We start from the raw sequence: 12,554 nt of genomic DNA on the forward strand, positions 1-12,554 counted from the left end.
TTTTCTTTTTTGGTTTCATGCACGGCATCAGGACAATGGATAAAGAAAAGTCAACAACCTGGTCTCAGTCTTTGATTCTGCTCTAACGTGCCAAGAAAATCCAGTCATAATAGAATCCACTGGAACTGACAGATATTCAACTCCTTAAAATCTAATCAAAAACCGCTATAATCACTACATTCTACTTAAAGGGGATAAAACCCAAAAAAGCTTGTAAACACTTTTAAACACTTGGAAACAAAGATTTATTTAGAGAATGCATGCTTATTAATTAAGCAAATTAATAAATAAATTCCTTTGTGGTAAATTCTTTTTCTCTTCTAAATTCATCTGGATGAAGTCAAATGCTGAAGCTTCTAAAACCAGCTTTGACCAACTTTGTGGATCTTGAGTCTTTCAAGGGACTAAAACTAAAAGAAGGGCAAATAAAAATTGAAGAATATGAGTGCAGGAGAATGACCTTACTAGAAGACTATTCTCATCAGAAAATAGAAAATTCTTTTTATGAATTTAAGTTTCTATAGTTTCTGCTTTTAAGTTTCTACTTCCTTCCCAAATTTTAAATAAACAAATATGATATTTATTTTAAATAACAAAGGCAACCTGGTATTATAGAACAGGCACTGTGTGGAAAAGGCTGGAGACCAGGTTGTAGACCCAGCTCTCCCACCAATGATTAAGTGGCATGACCTTGAGCATGCAAAAGCTCATAAATCCTCAGCCCCTGATTTTCTCTACTATAACATGACAGAGTTGGATGGAAGATTTCAAAGGCCTTTCTTGCTGTAAAATTCTAAGATTCAAATCTAAAAGCTGTGACTTAGAAGGAGCAACAAACTTATTCTAAGTGGATTTAGGTGCCAAACTCTAGGCAGATGTTACAAAGATCAATTTTAACTAAAGCTGTCAAAAAAAAAAGTAATGGCCTGCATTTGTAACCCAGTGAGGTTCCCCTAATGGAAAAGAGCAAGCAAAAAGAGCAAGACCAATGCCTCAGAGGCATTTTTAAACCACCCCATCTAAAACAGACTCCTCCTCAATCATTTGTTTTCCTTTTCCTGCATCACGGTGTTCTTGAGAGCACTAGCCACTGACACCTTCTTGACTAGAATATAAGCCCCATGAAAAGGGAATCTGTCTTGTTCACCACTGATCTGCACCCTGTGTTTAGAACACTGTCTGGCAAGAGTAGATGCTTTGTGAACAGTTGAAGGAATCACCAGTCAGCTGGCTGCTCTGGGGTATACCACCATACTACTTTTGGGAGTTGGGGGTGCTGGCTCAAAAGGCTAGGCAGTCGAATAGGGGCCCCTTTTTTTTCTTTTTTTTTTTAACCCATGAAAATATACTTCTACACAAAGTAGGCAAGAATGATTGGCTTCTGAAAACTGACCAAAAGAAAAAAAGAAAAAGAAAAACCTTTGAAAAAGCAGCAGCAAAACAGCCTTCCAAATACTCCTCAGTTATGTTTTCAGTTTCAGCTTTGACTTAGCCAGATGAAGACCGATTAATAAGCACCCCCTCTACTTCTGGTTGGGCTACAGTCAGGATCAGCAGGGATCAGACAGCACTCTTGAATCTGCTCCTGTCTGGTGTATTAGGCCAAACCACTGCCTGGCATAGATGCACCGAAAACAGTCACACTGCTCCCATTACCATATTTACGCTGCCACTGTTTCTCTGAAGCCCATATTAAGCCAAAACACTAAAAGCATGTTTAATGCTAATCATATATTCTCATGCAATGCTCTATATTCTTCCTGTGTTGACAGATGCCACTGAAGGGAACAAACTTCCAATTTTGCCTTCAGATATCTTACAACCATGCAATAAAAGTTAAAATAAAAATTAGCAAAAGACCATGTAAGCAAAATATTTTTTTTAGTACATACCACATTATGCTACTGTGCTGTGTTAACATCTGGAATTAAAACAGAAGCCAACATAAATGACTTTCTAATGACATGAAGTGTTTTCACAGATTCTTCTCTAAGATTCTGATATGACTGTAAGGCCACCAAACCATCTCAGGTTTGCATTATCAACTGTTCCTGTTCCCACCTTCTCAATGTGAAAACTGTTTTAATACATACCGTTTTAAAGATTTCAACTGCTCTTCCACATTTCCAGATTTGTAATCAATTATATCATCTGCCCCAAGCTTCCTTACAAGTTCACTGGCATCCTGAGAGCAAACTGCTGTCACATGAGCATCCCATGCTTTCATTACCTGTCAAAAAATGAAAATAAAAAAGGGACAGGAAAGTAGAAAACTGACTGCATTTAAAAATAATTGGCACCATGTGTACATATATCAACTTAATGTCTAGAGAACTCTAAGTGCTTCGCCTTAAGAACTACAGGAAGCCATCTGTCAGAGACTAGTAAAAATGATTAAACTTTTGTTCACTAAGATAACTCTAAGAAATAGATCTCATTTTCCCTGGAAGAGGCAGCTGGTCGCCTTGCTGTCATGAAGTTATAACCAATACAATTAGAGAAGGGCTTGATGCCTCACCGGTATCAGAAAAGACAGGAGATGATAGCCTCAAGTTTACTGCTCTCAGTGATGACAAAGGTAAATGGCCAAAAACAAACAAAAGAAGTTTTTGGAAAAATGACAATTTTACAGGTGTCTAGAACATAAAAATGCAACATCTCTTCATCTGCATCTCCAGTAAGTATTAGTACAGTCTTCAGTCAGATTGCTTGTTTCAAAGCAACTAGTTATCAGTACTAGGTAATAAATGAAAAGGTGCTTTTAAAAAGGGAAGAAAATATGGACATTTTATTTTTAAACACGGATTACCTTTGGACTAAAAACAACTAAATAAATAGTCCCCAAGATTTAAAAAGCAGATGCCTTATATTTTAAAATAATAAGGAATAAATAGTCTTAAAAATCTAAATTGTAACGTTATTCAGGATTAAGTATCCAGAAAGCGTCCTGCTCTAATTGCTATAATTATTTCTATAATAACAATTTTATAGAATTAAAAGGGAAGCATTATCAACCTATTTGAGAAGAATTACTTGAAGTTCATTGAGAAACTTTTGTACTGATAGTTATAGATCATAAGAGATTGGCTGTTTTCTTCATCCTGCCTGAGTATCAGTGTCCTGAGCTTCCTTCCTTAAGTTGCAAAGGTTCCCCAGTATATAAGAGATCTGTGTTTGTTTTGTTCACTACTAAATCCCCACTCAGTGGCACACATAGGTGCTAATAAAATAGCTGTTAAACACAAAAAATAAAGGATTTTAAAATCATTCATAATCTTATCTAACTTCTCATTTTTAAGATCAATATTGGCCAAGGGTTTATATGCTCTGGAAATCTGAAGGGAATTAAAATATTTAAGAGTCATACCACGTATAATTTACGATGTTTATGAGATGCAAACAGAGACACTTGAGTATAATGACATGTTGATTTAAACAGCAAGTCCCAAACCAAATTCAAATATGAAGAATATAATCCAAGATGAATATCTGGTATCTAATATATATATTGTTTTTAATATATTCTTTTTTTATCCAGCATCTAATATTAAAAAATTCTTGAGAAAAAAGGAAAATTATGTTCTAAGTGCCTACATTTAATATGTGTTTTCTTTAAATAGTATTAAATCCTCAGGAAGAATTTGTCACAGGTTGAAACAGTTCAATAAATTTTTTTCCAAATTTCTTGTTTTTCCTCTCCCACTTAGATCTAGTATCTCTGAAGGCCACTAAATGGTTTTAAAAACAGCTTTACCTTTTTAAAAAAGAAGGCAGACACAACTCAGAGACGGAAAGCCTACAGCCATTCCAAAAGCTTTTCCATGTGCACTGGCCCAACACAAGCTCCACCCTCCCTCCAAAAATCATCACTTCCTTACATTTATAGTAATCACCGCCTTACATTTTAAAATGTTTTGTCACCCAATTATGTATTCCCTAGACACCATAGTTTAGTCTTGTGCATTTTTTAAATATTATGTCTTCTTTTAAGTCTGTTTTCAAACTATAGGTTCCTCTTTTATGCCTTAACTTCCTTATAATGTATCTATGAAAGAATCTGGGCCATTTAACCTGCCACAGTGTGGAATTTCTTATTGTACACTCAGGGGGCAGTTCCACATGCTGTTCTGTCCTCTGTATTTTCTGTTTCAATCCCTTTAGCAAGAATATGGATAAGTGTCTGGCAAAATGATAGGCACATCATGTCTGGCTGTTGCTCTTTTTATTGTCTTAGCAGGTGGTTTCAAGGGAATAATGTTCTATCTCTTTTTATTTAGTTGTTGGAATAGTTTTATAAAGAAACACTTTTGTTTAGTTCATATAATAAAGGCAAGACAAATAATTGTTTCCCTTAATCAGTTTATGAGTCAGTTCCCCACTATCTTCTAAAAGTGACCACTTTTTAAAAATATATATCATCTTGGGTGGGATGGGCTCTTGGCCATGTCTTGGAGCCCCATTGTTGGGCCCTAGTCCAGGGTTCCGGCAGTGCATGAGGCAAGATGTTGAGGCGCAGCTTGGAAAACCGGGATGCTCAAAGCAAACAACTGCAAGATGCTGTAACAAATGCAGAGAAGCATTTGTGAGAGCTGTGCCTAATCTTTGCTGTTTAAGTATGGAAAACTGCCAGACGGCGAGATAAAGTAGATGTCCTGGTGAATGAAATCACAGAGACTCCAAGTTTAAAGTAGGGTCTGAAAAACTTTGCTGATGAGTTTGCCAAACTTCAGGATTATCAACAAGCAGAAGTTGGAAGACTTGAAGCCAAAGTTGTTGAACCACTGAAAGCTTATGGAACCATTGTAAAAATGAAACAAGATGACCTCAAAGCAACACTAAAAGCAAGGAATTGAGAGGCTATAAACAGTTAACTCAGAAGAACACATCGGTGAAACTCTTCTGATCCACATGCTATTTCAGAGGCAGTAACAAATTACAGAGAGCTACAATGGACACTACCCAAACAACTTGTCATCTGGAGGAAACTACTGGCAATTTTTAAAAGCAGAAAATAAAGGACATAAAAACTATCTCTTCGGAATTAATCAATATTGAAATGCTATCTCATGGTAAGTCTACACTGCTGCCTACCAAACTATAGAAAAGATTGAAGATTTAGAGATCTTCTGAAAATCTGTGTATCCACCAGATTATTCATCTAGTTTAGACACTGTTAAGCACAAATTCAAAATCTATTCTTCAGAGATCACTGTCAGCTAAGTGTGTATCTAGGACAGGACAGGTATCCATTGTCAACTAAGAAAGGATCAACAAGCAGATGAGGAGGAGGAGGATGAAGACTTAGAAGTAAAAGAAGAAAATTAATTTTCTTAAGTAAACTTCTCATTTCCATTTTTATCTTAATGACTTGGAATCCAGAATTACTAAATTGTAAAACTTTATACTGGTTTGATACATTAGATCTCAAAATGTAAAATAAATAAAAATATATAATCATGAACTCATGGATTCAAATATATTTGAAGGGTATCAATCCACTGAATAATTGAAGCTCAAACTGTCATATATTTGGGAGTTTCTTCAAGTTGACTCCCGAGTCTTTTTGACATGACTCAACTAATCTTTGAGAGTTTCCTTGCTGAGTTTCCAGGCTCATTCTTTACATTTGGTGCCCTAGATCTGGAACCTACCATTTCTCCAAGAAGCTCTGCATTTTTAGTTAGCAGTGATATTTCAAGAGATAGCTGTACATACACATGTACACAAAATACCTCTTGAGTTCATATTGACACTTCCAATTCAAATTCAAGACTACAAAGCTTTTACTTAACCTCTTTTCCGTTATATCTGTTATCTCTTTTCTTCCACACCTAAAATTCTGGTTATCAAAGATACAGAGGATGACAGAATTAAAATATGCCGTAAATACTCATTTATTTTATTGTACATTACACACATAATAGTCTCTGAACAATAATACCAATATCACTATCAATATGATTAATGAAAGCATTAAAATAATTTTAATATATGCTCTATTTTCCCCTTTATAAAAAAGTTATGCTATATTTATCTTGTTAGAGCATATGGCTGCTACACACTATACTCCCTCTAAGCCCTCATTTAGTTTTAGTTCTACAGATAACTACTTTTACCAATTACCACCAGTCCTTAATTCGATGTCTCTCTAGTCATTTAAGTTGTCAAAAGCTCATTCTCTAGTCGATTTCTCAGAGAGGGATCAGAAGAACAGATTGCCCACATTCTTGCATGTAATTAAGTTTGTATGTGTCCTTTATACATGAAGGCCAGTTTGGCCGTATATAAAATTCTTAGCATACTCTTCTGCAAGTGTCTTAGATGTGTTAAGACATTATCTTTCCCCTGGCATTAAAGCATTGCTGTCAAAAAGTCTGATGATAATCTAATTTTACTTCTCTTCTAAGATATATGTTCTTTTTTTTAGATGTCCCAAGGATTTTTTTTAAGGCCAATAATTTTATTAGAGTTTTCCTTGATATTGCTTTTTAAGTCCATGTTCTGAGTTTGATAAGTGCTATGATCATTTAATATGTAGTTGAAAATCATTTAATTTCAAGATAGTAGGAAAGTTTCTTGAATTATAGATTTTAGCATTTGTTCTAGCCCCTTGTTTCGGTTTTCTTCTTCAGAGACTCCTATTATCCATATATCAAAATCTTTCCTGTCTTCAATATTTGACACTTTCTCTTGATGTTTTTAAGTTTCTTCTATAATTTAAATTTTTCCTGTTTACACATTCTATTTCTATTTAGGCAGTATTATTATTATCATTGCCAAATGATTTTTTCATTTATTTTTATTTTTTTCTGAGTTTTTCCAATTTCAACTTATTTTGTTCTTTCATGTCTTTAATGGTATTTTTTTTGCTTATTTTGAAATTACAGGTTATTTGATCTGTTTTGTGGGTACATTTTTCTGACATGTTTTCATTATAGATATTACTGTACTCTATTCATTTTTCTTATAACAACTCTGCATGGGATTTAACCTTGATACTTTCTTATTACTCAATGTTTTTATTAAAATATGTTTGTTGTAAAATACAACACGCAGAAAAAAGTACCTGGAATATAAACGTACAGCTTACCAAATAATTACATATGCTATTGTATCATTCAAGATTAAGAACTAGATCACTATCCATGCCACTGAGCCTTACTTTCCCCCTCCCAATCAAAACCCCCTCAATCCCTTAGAAGTAATAACTATGGAGCTTTTAATATAACCTTTAAAAGAAAAAAAGTTTTACTTCCTAGGTAGGTATCCTTAAACACTATTGTTTAGTTTCATCTATTCTTGAGTGTCATTCAAGGTTATAGTCTACTTTTGTATCTAATGTCTTTCACTAACATTCTGCTTGTGAGATTCATCTACCTCATTGTATGCAACTACAGTTTGTTTTCATGACTGTATAATATTCCAGTGTAAGACTATATATCACAATTTACTTATCCATTGTACTGTTGATAGACGTCAAGTTGTTTCCAGTTGGGGGATAATATCTGTAATTCTGATACATATCTTTTGGTGAACATGCATGTATATCTACGAAATACATTTTTGAGAGCAGAATTGTTGGGTTGCTATAGGGCAATTTCTATTCAGATTTAGCAGATGATGTCAAATGACTTTCCTAAGTGGTTATATCAATTTACACACTATCCAGCAAGGTAAAATATTTCTCATCCCCTTCTACCTTCCCTCGCTCTTTTCCTTTCTTCCATTTACTTATTCATTAATTCATATTGAACAACGGTCTCTGGATTAGATCTTAGTCTTTTGGGGCTGCTATAACAAAATTCCACAGACTGTGTGGCTTATAAACAACAGAAATATATTTCTCACAGTTCTAAAGACTGGAAGTCCCAGATCAAGGCACCAGCATGGCTGCTTTCTATAGAAAGCCCTCTTCCTGGTTCATAGCCAGGGACTTCTCTTTGTGTCTTCACATGGTAGAAGGGTTAGGGAGCTCTACTGCACCTCTTTTAAAAAGGGCATTAATCTCATTCATGAAGACTCTGCCCTTATGACCTAATCATCTCTCAAAGGTCCCACTTCCTAAAACAATCACATTTAGGCATTAAAACTTCAAAATATGAATTGTGGAGGGCAACTATTCAGACCACAACAGTCTCTAATGGTGAATTAAAAAAAAGTTAACATATGTATCTCTTAAGAGTCCTCTCCCCTATCCCCTAATTCAGTGAGCAGATGAATGGGAAATTCCAGCACTATGTGGATCCTCAAAAGGCCTCATATGAGGTACAGCACCCAAATTCTCCCTCTTAGAAAGGAAGAGCCTCTGAGTATGCTCACTAGCCCCATATTTGGGAAAGGGCCTCTTCCTTCATATTGAGATATATTTAATCCAGGCCCTATCCCCAGGAGCCAGCCAGTTAAATATTCGACCACAATGGGAGCAGCCACTAGGTGCTGTCCTATTCTTGAAGGCTCAGACCATTGCTCGTTTTTTTTTGTTGTTTTTTTTTTTAATTTTGTTGAGGTAAAATTTACACAACATAAAATTCACTGTTTTAACAATTTTAAAGTGTACAATTGAGTGGCTCTTAGTACATTCAGTGTTTTGAAACCATCACCACTGTCTAATTCCAGAACATTTTCCTCAAACCAAAAATAAACCCATGCCCCTAAGCTGTCCTTCCCTATTCCCTCCTCCCTCCAGGCCCTAGCAACCACTATTCTGCTTTCTGTCTCTGCGAATTTGCCTCTTCTGGACATGACATAAATGCAGTCATATAAGATGTGACCTTTTGTGTCTGGATTCTTTCACTTAGCATCATGTTTTAAAGGTTTATCCATGTTATATCATGCTTCTATCAGAACTTCATTCCTTTTTATGGCTGAATGATATTCCACTGTGTGTTATATAACATTTGCTTTCCATTCATCAGTTAATAGACATTAGGGTTGCTTCTAGTTTTTGGCTGTTATGAACATTGATGCTGCTATGAACATTTGTGTACAAGTTTTTGTTTGAATGTATATTTCCATTTCTTTTAGATATACACTTAGGAATGGAATTTCTGGGTCATATGGTAATTATATGTTTAACATTTTAAGGAACTGCCAAACTGTTTTCCATAGCAGCTGTACCATTTTACATTCCCACTGACAATATACAAAGGTTTCAGTTTCTCTACATCCTTGCTAACATTATTACTTTCTGGTTTTTTTTCTTTATTATATAGCCATTCTAGTGGATGTGAAGTGATATCTCATTGTAGTTTTGATTTGTATTTCCCTATTAACTAATGTTAAACAACTTTCCATAGGCTAATTGGCCATTTGTATATCTTCTTTGAATGTCTACTCAAGTTCTTTGCCAATTTTTTAATTGAGTTGTCTTTCTGTTGTTGAGTTGTAAGAACTCTTTACATATTCTGGATATTATACCCTATAAAAGATTTGCAAATATTTGCTCCCATTTTATGTGTTGCCTTTTTACTTTATTGATAGTATCCTTTGATACACAAAAATTTTTAATTTTGATGAAATTCATTTTATCTATTTCTTTCTTCTGTTGCTTGTGCTTTTGGTATCATATCTAAGAATCTGTTGCCACATCCAAGATCATGAAGATTTATTCCTATGTTCTCTACTAAGGGTTTTATGGTGTTAGCTCCTACATTTAGGTTTTTGACCCAGTCTGAGTTAGTTTTCATTTATGAAGTGAGGTAGCGGTCATTTTTTTGCATGTGAGTATCTAGTTGTCCTGGCACCACTGATTGAAAAGACTATTCTTTTCTCCATTTAATGGCCTTGCTACCCTAGTCAAAAATCAATAACTCATAGATATATGCGTTTATTTCTGAATATTTAATTCTATTCCATTGATCTATCTTTACACCAGTACCACATTGTTTTAATAATTGTGATTTTGTAGTAAGTTTTAAAATCGAAACATGTGAGTCCTCCAGTTTTTCCTTTTTTCAAGACTGGCAATTTGAGTCTCCTGAAATTCTATATGCATCTTAGGATCAACTTGTCAGTTTAAAAAAAGGCAGCTGTCATTTTGATAGGATTTCATTAGATCTAAATCACTTTGGGGGAGTATTGCCATCTTTACAGTTTTTGACTATGGCATCTCTCTATATATTTTAGAATCAATTTATCAATTTCTACCAATTTGTAGTCTTCCATCTACCTGCACTACCCATGACTTCCTCCCTTTCTTATACAGGATATCCACAAACAAGCTCACATATAAAACACCGGAAAGATTCCTTCTACATTATAAAATTTCCTTCTTTGAAGAGCAAGCTGAAATTACAATGAATTTACTAAACCTAGTTTTACTGCAACTTTTAAGTAAAAATAATTTATGTACATTTATAAATTCATGAAAATAATCTTCCTATTCACAAGATTAAAAAATTGTCTTACATTGCTAAAAGAAATTAAAGAAGACACAAAATGGAGAGATATTCCATGCTCGTGGATTAAAAGAATTAAATATTGTTAAAATGTCTGTTATTACCTAAGGCAATCTATAGTCAATGCAATCATTATCAAAATCCCAATGGCATTTTTCACAGAAATAGAACATAAAAATCCTAAAATTTGTAAAGAACCACAAAAAACCCTGATTAGCCAAAGCAATCCTGAGGAAAAAAAGCAAAGTTGGATGTATCGCACTCCCCAATTTCAAACTCCCCAGCAAAGCTATAGTAATCAAAAGAGTATAGTATTGGCCAAAAAACGAACATGTGGACCAATGGAACAGAACTGAAAGCCCACAGACATACACACACAAAAAAAACCCCACACGTATGTGGGCAACTAATTTATGACAAAGGACCCGAGAATATACAATGAAGAAAGGACAGTCTTTTCAAAAAACAGTGTTGAGAAAACTGGGCAGCCACATGCAAAAAAATAAAACTAGATAATCTATCTTATATTGTATGCAAATTTAACTCAAAGTGGATTAAAGACTTGAATATAAGACCTGAAATCATAAACTACATAGGAGAAAACATAGGCACAAAGCTTCTGGACATTGGTCTTAGTGATGTTTTTGTGAATTGGATTCCAAACAGCAAAAGAAAGAAAAAACAAAAATAAACAAATGGGACTACAGCAAACTAAAAAGCTTCTGCAAAGCAAAGGAAATCATCAACAAAACAAAAAGGCAACAACCTGAATGGGGGAAGATATTTACTAATGATATTTCAGAGAAGGAGTTATATCCGAAATATACAAAGAACTCATATGACTCAACAACAAAAACCAAACAACTCCATTAAAAAATGGGCATAGCACCTGAACAGACATTTTTCCAAGGAAAACATACAGATGGTCAACAGGCACATGAAAAGATGTTCAGTATCACTAATCGTCAGGGAAATGCAACTCAAAACTACAATGAGATTTGTGAGATTTTTTTCTGATTGACTCAATGTTCTGAAAAAAGAAAAAACCACAATGAGATATCAATTCACATCTGTTAGAATGGCTATTATCAAAAAGACAAGAAAAAGCTGGTGTTGAAGAAGATGTGGAGAAAATGGAACCCTTGTATACTGTTGGTGGGATTGTAAATTGGTGCAGCCACTATGGCAAACAGTAGGAAGGTTCCTCAAAAAATTAAGACTAGAACTACCTTATGATCCAGCAATTCCTCTTCTGGGTATTTATCTGAAGAATATGAAAACACTAATTCAAAAAGATATATGTACCCCTATGTTCACTGAAGCATAATAGCCAAGATATGGAAGCAACCTAAGTATCCATCAAAAGAAGAATGGATAAAGAAGCCATGATACACACACACACACAATAGAATACAACTTGGCCACAAAAAAATGAAATATTGCCATTTGTGACGACATGGATAGATCCGGAGGTTATTATGGTAAGTGAAATATGCCAGACAGAAAAGGACAAAGACTGTATGATTTTACTCACATGTGGAATATAAAACAAAAAAGGAACAAATGAACAAACAAAACAAAATAAACTCATAGATATGGAGAACAGAATGGTAGTTACCAGAGGGGAAACAGATGTGGGAGGGCGAAATGGGTAAACGGGGTAAGATATACGGTGACAGATGGAAACTAGACTTTTGGTGGTGAGTATACTATAGCATACACAGATATTGAATTATAATGTTGTATACCTGATACTTTTATAATGTTACCTCAAAAAAAAAACCAAAACAGCAGGGTTAAATAAACAAATGTTTATAATGTGCTAGCATATTATATATGTGGCTCAAAATAAGTCTTAAGCTATCATCATCATCATGTCTTATTATTTCTATTGTTTATATATTACTAATACTCCTGCTGCAAGAAGCCCTGGAACAGCATGCATAAATCACTTTTCAAAATTAAAAGAAAAAAAAAAAGGTCTTACCTGTATAGCAAAAGTACCAACTCCACCTGATGCACCCAAGATTAAAACACTGCAATGCAAAAAAAAAACTATAATTAATGAAAATACTAAGCCAATATAACTGGACAAATAAACAAGACATTTTCAACATGCAACTGGCTCAGAGATATACAATCCCCAAAGCAAATAAA

At 34.4% G+C, this 12,554-nt stretch overlaps 1 protein-coding gene and 1 pseudogene across 3 annotated transcripts in view; one reads left to right on the plus strand and one right to left on the minus strand.

The window, feature by feature from the left end:
- RTN4IP1 (reticulon 4 interacting protein 1) overlaps positions 1–12,554 on the minus strand; it is a 45,922-nt gene that overhangs the window by 14,363 nt on the left and 19,005 nt on the right. For all 3 annotated transcript variants that reach the window (XM_039869656.1, XM_039869646.1, XM_039869666.1), the window contains exons 5-6: positions 12,385–12,433; positions 2,094–2,230 (exon numbers count right to left, since the gene is read on the minus strand). In XM_039869656.1, coding sequence (XP_039725590.1) covers positions 2,094–2,230; positions 12,385–12,433 — 186 coding nt within the window. The remainder of the gene's footprint in view (positions 1–2,093; positions 2,231–12,384; positions 12,434–12,554) is intronic.
- On the plus strand, positions 4,503–5,535 carry LOC120607904 (protein FAM92A-like; annotated as a pseudogene).

This window comes from Pteropus medius, unplaced genomic scaffold (genome assembly GCF_902729225.1).
Source record: "Pteropus medius unplaced genomic scaffold, Ma_sr-lr_union100, whole genome shotgun sequence".
Lineage (NCBI taxonomy): Eukaryota > Metazoa > Chordata > Mammalia > Chiroptera > Pteropodidae > Pteropus > Pteropus medius.